The 11,558-nt window shown below is 32.0% G+C and overlaps 1 protein-coding gene across 1 annotated transcript in view; it reads left to right on the top strand.

Moving 5' to 3' along the window:
* The first annotated feature begins 671 nt into the window (after positions 1–671).
* Positions 672–11,558, top strand: part of LOC106470018 (coiled-coil domain-containing protein 93-like) — a 38,245-nt gene continuing 27,358 nt past the window's right edge. The window contains 6 exon segments of the mRNA XM_013930539.2: positions 672–784; positions 3,728–3,841; positions 5,803–5,897; positions 6,402–6,513; positions 7,608–7,706; positions 8,554–8,610. Of these exon segments, the coding sequence (XP_013785993.1) occupies positions 686–784; positions 3,728–3,841; positions 5,803–5,897; positions 6,402–6,513; positions 7,608–7,706; positions 8,554–8,610 (576 nt within the window). The 5' untranslated portion in view covers positions 672–685.

Here is an 11,558-nt window from a genome sequence, read left to right as displayed (position 1 = left end):
AGTGTAAAATAGTAGTTCAAGCATTAAATTTGTATTATAGCGGCCATGTAAATGTGAGCCATAGGCCCATGGGTTCACTAGTATATATTTTACAACTATTTTGGTCAAACTAGAAAATTACATCCCATTTAGATTAACCATCTATTAAATTCGTTCTCTTTCTTCAAATTTTCTCTCTTCTGAAACGTGTCTTTTCTAAAAATAGGGGCTACGATACCCACTATGCTATACAATTAACTCCAAAGCAAATATTGTGATACGAATAGCTTATTTGTACATGGGTGAGGGTTGGCTCTGTGTTAGAGCTATGAATTTCGGATCTGTCGAGTCAGGTTAAATTCCATGCGAGACCATAAAATATCCCCCTTTAAGCTGTGGTTGCGTTATAAGAGTGATAGTCATTCCCTTAGTGTGGATTGTAGGGTGCTATTGACTGGCTGCCCTGTCTCTGATCACTAGTTCAAAATCGGAAACGGCAGCAGATAGATAGACACAGTAGCCTTTCCATAAAAACAATACAAACACAGTACGTACTTGCACAAAGTACTAAACCATACTCAATTAAAGTGTATTTCTTATAAGTCCCCCATCCCTTCCCGTTCATTTTGTAATGATATTTTACTTCATGTGATATTTATGATCGCCCTCTATTTGTCATTTTTTACATCTTAGGATTTGGATAATAATGGCCGCTGCAGGTGGGAGTGTTGTTCAGGGAATACCTCGATTAGCTATTCCACCTAAAATCCCCCCTACCCACACTCTTGATAAGTATAACTCAGAGGTACTTTGAATATAATAATCTTTAATTATTATTTTGCAGCCTTACAATATTCTGAACATTTTAGTTAAATTAAATTTGTTGGTTTCGACAAGTGCAAAGTGACACTGTCGAGAAATAATTCGACTCATTTTATTTTTAGTTTGAACAAATTAAGGCTAAGAGTTTTACAAGTTAATCAATCGAATATGGGAAAATATTGGCCATAATATCAGAACTTAAACCAGGTCATAGCTTATGAAAATTTCTTAGTTAAATTAAAAGTAAAGCGAGTGAAATGACAGCTACGTTGAGTAAATAATTTTAACAAATCAGAAATATGATTATTATTCTTTGCAGTTTTAAGTTTTACATAGAATTAGGATATTTTTGGACATGAGAAAAAATCATAGTTACAGAATAGCGTTAAATCCAATCATTTTATTTATAGTCATTCTCACATACGTATAAGAAAATAAATAAAATTCACATTTAGTATAGGCTTTCACATCTGTATTCCTCTCCAACATAAATTATTTAAGTTAGGTATCATTCTACTAATAAGACTTTCTTACTTCTTTTTGTTTTAAAATAAGCAGAAAATTTCTTCTAGTTGAATATTTTTTGTTGGTTTTTGGGACAGTTAAAATATATAGTCCATTTTATCCTTAATTGTTACTTTCTTGAATTTGATTTGTATCTCCTATAAACATCAGCATTCTCCGTTCATCTACTGATGTATTTCCATATAATTTTGAGTTTTTGATTTATTAATAACTTATATTAATTTTTCAGTTAAATTATAAAAGCTTTGGCAGGAGTAAATTCTTTTTTCAATAGCTTGGTTGCACCAACAGACAGACGCACCCACTTACATTAACAACAAAATCTTTCTCTCCAAAATATACTTCTTCAGTTTTTGAAAGTTGATTTTTTTGAAGACCACACACACGCACATCTCTTAACCAGTTTTAGTAAAATCATTAAAGGTAATAGTTGTTGTATATTATTTTTAAGGTAAAATTGTCGTGATAAATATTACTCAAACGATGTTGAACACATTTGTTTCTAACTGTATCCTTATGAGGTAGAGGCTAGGTATAAATCAGTATCTTCTTTTATAATGTATGTTGTAAAATCTGTCATGTGCACTTGTGGGGAACAGTCTTCCAACAATATCAAGAAGTTCTTCAACTGTCTGCAAAGAAGGAAAACTAATTTAGTCAATTTTCTTCAAAGTAAAGTTTCTTATAATACTAAGCCTGTTTCTCTTGGAATCCTAACTATTCTATCAGTGGAAAATACTAACAAACCAGGAATCTTTTCTTAACACTCCATGGTTTTTCAGAAATTGGATATAATACTATATCACTTGTCTCGTAAGCTTTCTTCATGCAAATAAAATTAATTCCATGTTTTATTACCGTACTTCTCACAACTTTCAAATAATGGCATCTTTGTAGTCTTCATTAACTAGTAACATCTAACATGCTAGCCATCACCAGAACTTCTAATTCTAGAAACTTATTGCAACAACTTCTGGTGTATGTATTAACTCATTTATTCAACCCATACTTTTTGTGCATTCTGCTGGAATTATTTTCATGATGTCCTAATAATTATCATTGTACTTATACAATTTCTAGTTTATTTATAAAAGATGAATAATTACATGGTTTGGATTAGTTTTCAGTCAGAGAGACATAAAAATTATTGGACACTGTTGAGCTTTGTTCATAACAAACATTTTAGAGGTGGTTTTCATAACTAATAAACTTGATTTTTTTGTTGAGTTTCTTCATTTTCATATGAGGGCAACCTGGATTGAGAAACCCTTAGATAAAGTGTTTTACAAGAGATTGATCAATAATGTGGATACTTATGAAACAGATAGAGTTAAAGTGTTAGAAAATTAACTTATTGATGAGACTTTTAATCAAGTGTAAACAAGACACACGGTAGAGTGTTTTGTGGCAAAAAAAAAAGATCTGCAGGACACACTGTGTGTTATTAACAGGAGTGATAGTTTAGCGATTTTCCACCTTCTGTAGCTCGGACTGTGGTAATCCAAGCTATCACATATTTTCAGTGGATCTGTTCTACTGGACTCTTACTTCACATTACAAATTTCAAGGCAATCTATTATGAAGTAGATGTCAACGTTATCAACTTATGATGTTACCCTACGTTGCTAATTTTGAAACAGTTCATGTTAGAGTAGAGAAAATACCAGATACAGTGTATAGGGATATTGAAATTTTTTAGATGTGATGTGGATTTATAAAGTTGTAGAAGTCATGGAAATATGATTTGCAAAGTAAACAGTGGACAAAAAATGTATTTATTATTCACATGAGCATCACTTTATACTCTGACTTGTCAAAATCTGAGTCAGACTGACTTTATCATTTCATTAGGACAAAAACTTAATACATATGATTGTGTATAACAGACTTGTACTGTTTACTAAAAGCTTGCCACATTTCCCAAAGATGCACTTTGTAAATTCTGAATTATAGTCAACATTTCCAACACAGGGTTGGTCCAATGGACTTACTATGTGCACATTCAGTGAATAATTCCTGTGACCTTCCATTTCCAGATTTTTGTTCTCAAAACCTGATAGGTTCTGTGAAACTATGCAGTAATTTTTCTGGCTTTCCATTTCCAGATTTCTGTTCTCAAAACCTGGCAGGTTCTGTGAAACCATGCAGCATTTGTGTACAAAAATTAACTTTCTGTTCATTTTTTAATGTTTACTAGTGCTTATATGATAACTATTAAAATTATCTATAAGTTTTAAATGAAAGGTTTCCAAGATGTTCTTTATCTTTTTTTTTTTGCCTTGTATAAATAATTTCAGAATACTTTTAATTATTTCACTTGATGCAGAATTAATACAAGTACACCTTTTGGTTACAAGTTTGAAGTAGCCCGATTAATTACGCAGTTCTGTTTCTTTGTAAGGTTGAAACAAGAGAAGATGAAGAGCAAAATGTTAAACTTCAAGAAACCATTGAACTTCTACTGGCTGCAGGATACTTCAGAGCAAGAATTAAAGGACTCTCACCATTTGATAAGGTGCTTATTTAACATCAAGAATGGTTTGTTCTTTGGTTAAGACAGATGGTCTGGTTTTGATGTTTTGCTTGTTAAATACTAGATAACTTTTAATTATTTATCACACCATATATTTTATTATTGAGAGTTGTGAAAAAGAAAAGTTTCAGAGTTATTTAAGTTATATCTCAGCCAAACTAATAATTCTGTCTAATTGTTTTTGCTATGTCTTTTTCCTAGAATGCAGTCAGTCTTGTATCATTGGTCGAAGTGTGCACGTGTATTCATCTGTGATAACTCATTCTTCAATCATCTTATAAAGATATTCAAATATGTGACTTTCAAAACTTTCAGATAATACATGTTTTTAACCTAGTACATATATGATCATAGATGTCTGATATATGCTTAATGAGAAAAGAATTGTCCACAATTTTATGAAATGTTTCAGCCCTAGTAGACTGAGACTGTGTATCTTAGTCAACATATCTAGTCTAAGTTTTCCTTTACATCATTGCAATCTTGACACTAATTCCTGTCTACTTGACAAACACTAGTATAATATCTTACCCTGACACTAATTCCTATCTACTCGACAAACACTACTGTAACATCTTACCCTGACACTAATTCCTGTCTACTTGAGAAAGAGTAGATAGGAATTAGTGTCAGGGTAAGATGTTACACTAGTGAGCAAACACTAGTGTAACATCTTACTGACACTAATTCCTGTCTACTTGACAAACACTAGTGTAACATCTTACCCTGACACTAATTCCTGTCTACTCTTTTGTTAGTTCATGATTTTTTAGGTAGTTTTAGATGACTCTGCTATAGCCTAAAAAAGTTTCACAAAAATACTTTAGTTAGTTCATGATTTATTAGGTAGTTTTAGATGACTCTGCCATAGCCTAAAAAAGTTTCACAAAAATACTTTTGTTAGTTCATGATTTATTAGGTAGTTTTAGATGACTCTGCCATAGCCTGAAGAAGTTTCACAATACTTCTTTAAAACCTCCAATTAGCTTTTTGACAGATCTTTCAGAAGATGAGTAGTCATGAACTAGTGTCAGGGTAATTTATTAGGTAGTTTTAGATGACTCTGCCATAGCCTGATGAAGTTTCACAAAAATACTTTTGTTAGTTCATGATTTATTAGGTAGTTTTAGATGACTCTGCCATAGCCTGAAGAAGTTTCACAAAAATACTTTAGTTAGTTCATGATTTATTAGGTAGTTTTAGATGACTGCCATAGCCTGAAAAAGTTTCACAAAAATACTTTTGTTAGTTCAGGATTTATTAGGTAGTTTTAGATGACTCTGCCATAGCCTGAAGAAGTTTCAAAAAATACTCATGAACTAACAAAAGTATTTTTTGAAACTTGTTCAGGCTATGGCAGTCATCTAAAACTACCTATTTTTGTGAAACTTCTTCAGGCTATGGCAGAGTCATCTAAAACTACCTAATAAATCATGAACTAACAAAAGTATTTTTTGAAACTTCTTTAGGCTATGGCAGAGTCATCTAAAACTACCTAATAAATCATGAACTAACTAAAGTATTTGAGGGACTTCTAAAGAAAAAAGATTATGGGACATAGGTGCCTTATAAAACAAAGAACATAAAAAAATTACTTGGAAAATGCACTAGGATTAAAAACTAACATTCGTACTAATCCACCTCAAGAAAATGAAAATACACCATCTGTATCTCGTTTATGGTCAATTACTCAGCCCAGTTTGAAAAACAGAAATTTTTAGTGCACCTCTAACAAAGTTTGTATATCAGAATATTTATAGTTATGAGTATTTCTTGTTGATGTTGTTGTTTAAGAAATAAATCTCTTGAATAAAAATTTCGATCCAGCATTTATAAACTTTGTAATTAAGATTTATATATATTTGTTTTTTTTTCAATTCTTTGTTATTATTATTAAGGTTTTCGTTTTCTATTAAATAATATTCCATTATCCTTCTTACCAGATTGTAGGAGGCATGACTTGGTGTATCGAGATGTGCAGTGTGGATATTGACGTTGACCTTCTATTCCACGAAAATCTGACCATTGGTCAAAAAATGTAAGTGAGATGATACAAGTATAAATAACGTGTGACAGTTGTGAGATAAATATGATAGGGAGAATCAAGCATTTTGGCAGTAATTATTTTTACATTTTCATATTTCCTATAAATAAAATGAAGCTTTTTTTTTTTAAACTAAAGGAAACTACTTAAATTAATGAATTTTTTACACTTTATCATGACCAGTGATTTGTATAACAAGTGTTGGTTATTAATAGAAAAAAAAAGACAATATTGCTCATATAAATTTATTTAATAGTGTCGCTGTTGAGTGACACATTATGTAGATTTAGAAAAATTTTAAGTGACCAACACCAACATTTTGCCCCATGGTTCATTTGATCAACAATCTTGTAAAGGTGAACCTAATGATAAAGGAGCACTTCAAGTTACTCCTCATGGTGTGTGAAACTTATGGTACATTTCACACTGTCATATTCATCTAAGTATTAATTCTAGTTACTTTAGTATGAGTAATGAAAGTTTTTTTTTATGATGCAGTGCCTTAACAGAAAAGATTGTTGCTGTTCTACCAAAAATGAAATGCCCTCATCGTATTGAGCCCCATCAAATCCAAGGACTAGATTTTATTCACATATACCCTGTTGTTCAGGTGCTAGATTCTTTGACTTTTTCAGCCACAGTAATTTTTGTGTAGAGAAGTTACTAGAGTTTATTAATTTTGTGGTAGTTTCACAGGAACTTGGATAGTCGATTACAGTGTTTTTATTAGAGATGATTGTCAGTCGATTATAGTGTTTCTATTAAAGGTGACTGTCAGTCGATTACAGTGTTTCTGTTAGAGATTACTGTCAGTCTGTTACAGTGTTTCTATTAGAGATTACTGTCAGTCGATTACAGTGTTTCTATTAGAGATGACTGTCAGTCAATTACAGTGTTCCTATTAGAGATGACTGTTAGTCAATTACAGTGTTTCTATTAGAGATGACTGTCAGTCGATTACAGTGTTTCTATTAGAGATGACTGTCAGTCAATTACAGTGTTTCTATTAGAGATGACTGTCAGTCCATTACAGTGTTTCTATTAGAGATGACTGTCAGTCAATTACAGTGTTTCTATTAGAGATTACTGTCAGTCGATTACAGTGTTTCTATTAGAGATTACTGTCAGTCAATTACAGTGTTTCTGTTAGAGATTACTGTCAGTCAATTACAGTGTTTCTGTTAGAGATTACTGTCAGTCAATTACAGTGTTTCTATTAGAGATTACTGTCAGTCGATTACAGTGTTTCTGTTAGAGATTACTGTCAGTCGATTACAGTGTTTCATTTAGAGATGACTGTGAATTCCTTTATCAAGTATTCATTCTTTTTTTGTATTTTTATAATTGTAAATCTTCATCTTAAAAAGAGTAAATACTTATGTGTGCCCTCCAACTGAGTAATAAGTTCTGTTCCTAATTAATTATAACTTAGACTGTGTTTTAAAACTTGTTTACTAAATGAATTAAATCTAAGTCTTGCATGTTTTAAGTACAATGTATATTTGATTATGTAATCTTATTTTTTTCAGGTACACTTGTAATTATTGAAACTGGATTATTATTTTTATATGCTCCTTTACTTGGAGAAGCATTTGAGTAACATAGATAACTTTGAAATGCTGATATTATTTTAGCATCTTCTTTATTTTTTTTGCACACGTTTCTTTATCTGATTTTCAATAATTAAATGTTTATTTCGAACAGTGGCTGGTGAAGCGTGCGATTGAAAATCGTGAAGAAATGGGGGATTATATTCGAGCTTATTCTATATCACAGTTCTATAAATCTCACAACTTCCCAGCTGTAAGTCTGTTAAACTTGAGAAATTAGTTTTAAAAGTATTTATTTGTAAGCTGTTCTTTGATATTACCTTTTGATAGTTGTATTGACTGGACTTTGAAAAGGGTTAGAAGTGCTGATAGTTATTTATCTTCATTTTTAGCTGTAGTACTCTTATGAGATGTGTATGATAATTATTTCAAATGTATTTACACAGTGAAATATTTCAAAAAATTGTAACACCATTTTTTTTTCATCTCATCTTTGTAGTTTCTTCTTTCATCTATTTCTGTTTTCTTTTTTTTTTCCAATTTTTTTGATAGAGGTAGAGATTTCACAAATGTAACTTTTCTAGTGGATAATTGTATACATGGTGGGCCAAACAGAGGAAATTTTTAAGAAAATATAACACAGAAAACTTATTTGTGATAGTCTTAGAGTCAATAATAAATAAAATAACTTGTAACTAATATCCTAATATGATTTGTTAATAGAAAGACTTGTACTTCTAGTCTATACAAGAATTTAAAAAATATATTGTACTTCAAACTTAAATTTCACCAAAGTTTCACAGCCATCTGGTGACCTCTTCATGAAACACATTGCTGTGCGGTGATCTCTTTAAATTTTACGATACATTGTTAATTTTGTGTGAAAAGAAAGAAATTAATTATTTTTGCATGTTTTTTTTTTTAGTAATGTTTCCTATTTTTACCAAATGGTGTAATTAATTTTAATGCATCAAAATACAATATATCTGTTGTTAATTTTCAATGCATGCTCTATCATCGCTATATTTCTGCACAAGACTTTTAGTTTATAAAATTAAATATGTTTATGATTACCTAACGAAATTTAATTTACACTTTAGGATGGAGAATTTGAAGGAAGGAAAACGAAGATGGTTACATCATTGATGGACCTGAAGGTAAGAGTTTCACACTTCCTCTAGAGGATAAGTGTCATTAACTCTTAAAGTGTTTCTTTTCTGAAATCACTAATTTTAATGATTATTTGAAGAGAGAATCTTGTGATTTTTGTATTGGAACACGGGGATTCATTTAACAAAAATGGTTTTTCTTAGTTACAAAGTAATTTAGTGAACTTGTCAGAACACATTCCAGGATAATATTTATATGATCGTGTATGTCATGTAAAACTTAAACAAACTGTTTTTGTGTTATTCTGATTGGATTAATACTCTCGCTACAGGTTGGTCAAAATGCACATGGCTCGGTATGGCCAGGTGGTTAAAGCACTCGACTCACAATCTGAGGGTTGCGGGTTCGAATCCCCGTCACACCAAACATGCTCGCCCTTTCAGCCGTGGGGGTGTTATAATGTGATGGTCAATCCCACTATTCGTTGGTAAAAGAGTAGCCCAAGAGTTGGCAGTGGGTGGTGATGACTAGCTGCCTTCCCTCTAGTCTTACACTGCTAAATTAGGGACGGCTAGCGCAGATAGCCCTCGTGTAGCTTTGCGCGAAATTCAAAAGAAACAAACAAACAAAATGCACATATCATGACTTTTTTACACAGTCACATTCAAAGTTTTATTAAGTCACTTTATTATCAATGTATTTCAATAAACTTGGGATTAAAACATAGTTATTGATATAGATTTTGATATTATACAAGTTTTAATTTCTTATTTTCAAAAATGTGTGTGTATATAATTATTTGTATCACATAACACTTCATCACGGTGGGACAGCGGTAAGTCTTCGGATTTACAACGCTAAAATCAAGGGTTTGATTCCCCTCAGTGGACACAGCAGATAACCCGAAGTGGCTTTGCTATAAGTAAACACACACAAACACTTCTTCATTCCAAAGCTCCTAGTTTCTGGTTGAACTTCAAAGGAATTGTAATATACCATGGAATGATTCATTATACCATATATATATCACCAGGATAAACTGTCAGCTTTTCAATATTCAGAGAGAGATAAAAGTGCTGCCTTTGTAAGTTGTATAGATTTTCCAGTTCCTCATTCTGCACCAGTAGTATTGACTTTCACTTATAAATGGGTTTGGTGCTTTTGTTTTTTTTTACTTAACTAGAATTTTTACAAGTACAAAATACAGTTCTTTTAAGAATAAGTTCTGTTGTTTAGTGTTTCTAGACTTGTCAAGATGTCGGAATAACAGACATGCCAGCTTGATATGTAAGGAAAATGTTTTATCTTCAACTTACATAACACAATAAAGCAGTGGGCCTCAATAGATGGGTCACATATCTTCAACTTACATAACGCTGTAAAGCAGTGGGCCTCAATAGATGGGTCACGTATCTTCAACTTACATAACACAGTAAAGTAGTGGGCCTCAATAGATGGGTCACATATCTTCAACTTCATTAGCACTGTAAAGCAGTGGGCCTCAATAGATGGGTCACATATCTTCAACTTACATAACACAATAAAGCAGTGGGCCTCAATAGATGGGTCACATATCTTCAACTTACATAACGCTGTAAAGCAGTGGGCCTCAATAGATGGGTCACGTATCTTCAACTTACATAACACAGTAAAGTAGTGGGCCTCAATAGATGGGTCACATATCTTCAACTTCATTAGCACTGTAAAGCAGTGGGCCCCAATAGACAGGTCACATATCTTCAACTTACATAACACAGTAAAGTAGTGGGCCTCAATAGACGGGTCACGTATCTTCAACTTACATAACGCTGTAAAGCAGTGGGCCTCAATAGACGGGTCACATATCTTCGACTTACATAACACAATAAAGCAGTGGGCCTCAATAGATGGGTCACATATCTTCAACTTCATTAGCACTGTAAAGCAGTGGGCCCCAATAGACAGGTCACATATCTTGAACTTACATAACACAATAAAGCAGTGGGCCCCAATAGACGGGTTACGCATCTTCAACTTACATAACGCTGTAAAGCAGTCGGCCTCAATAGACGGGCCACATCAATTTTTCTAATGCCGAGTCACAGCTCACACTATGATCAAGTATTAAAAAAGCAAAACTTTAACTGTGGAATTATGTCTTCCCAACAGGCTTTAATGGTCCCTTGCTTTAATGGTCATCATCTGAAGTGACCCATTATGGAAGAATATAGGAAGACAGAAGATAAATTATAATAACCTTAAACTATATTAAAATAAGATATACATTTCAAAATATAAATGCATTAGATTTTATCAGTTTTTGAAAACTGAGAGTCAAAATTCACCAAATTGTGTTTTAACTTTAAAATATTTGAAAGTAGTAAATGCAATTCTATATTTTTAGGATTAAAGCTTGAAATATGTGTTAAAAGGAAATACTGTTAATTGCTTGCCAAGAGCTTGTGTGGTAGTAAAGATAGGAATCAAGATATGCAAAGTTAAGGCTCAATTTGTGCTAAGAAGTAAGTTCGTCTACACGATACAAGAGTTTTGGACCGATTGAGTATTTTGTCTAAAAGGTAATGAATAATCCTTAGGAAAGAATAATTTATTTTTACATTAAGCATTGTCAACTGTAACTAGCTATATAAAGTTTCTACCTTTTTATCTTGGCTGGGGAAGCGTTAAGGTTATTTAGTGAATGGTCAACAAGTATCTTTATTATTGTGTTTGGTGAAGTGCAATAAAATTTGTATTAGCTCTAACATATGGCTTCATTGATAGTATTTTAATTTGGAATAAACAAGTTTATTTCATTTCCAAAAATATGAAGCTACCCATACTGGAATCAACAGTAGCATTGTAATTCAAGGTTTACATCTACTATTGTTATGCAACATGCTTTCTACTAGACCTTTTAAGGATCCACATGAATTATTGGAGGAATTAAAAATGTTTTTAAAAAATGGAAGTAGTGTATTTAAGTGTTTTACACTCACAAAAAAGAAACCTATCA

This window comes from Limulus polyphemus, unplaced genomic scaffold, assembly GCF_000517525.1.
Source record: "Limulus polyphemus unplaced genomic scaffold, Limulus_polyphemus-2.1.2 Scaffold3774, whole genome shotgun sequence".
Lineage (NCBI taxonomy): Eukaryota > Metazoa > Arthropoda > Merostomata > Xiphosura > Limulidae > Limulus > Limulus polyphemus.
The sequence above is the reverse complement of the archived record's forward strand: the minus strand, read 5'-3'. Positions and strand labels throughout refer to the sequence as shown.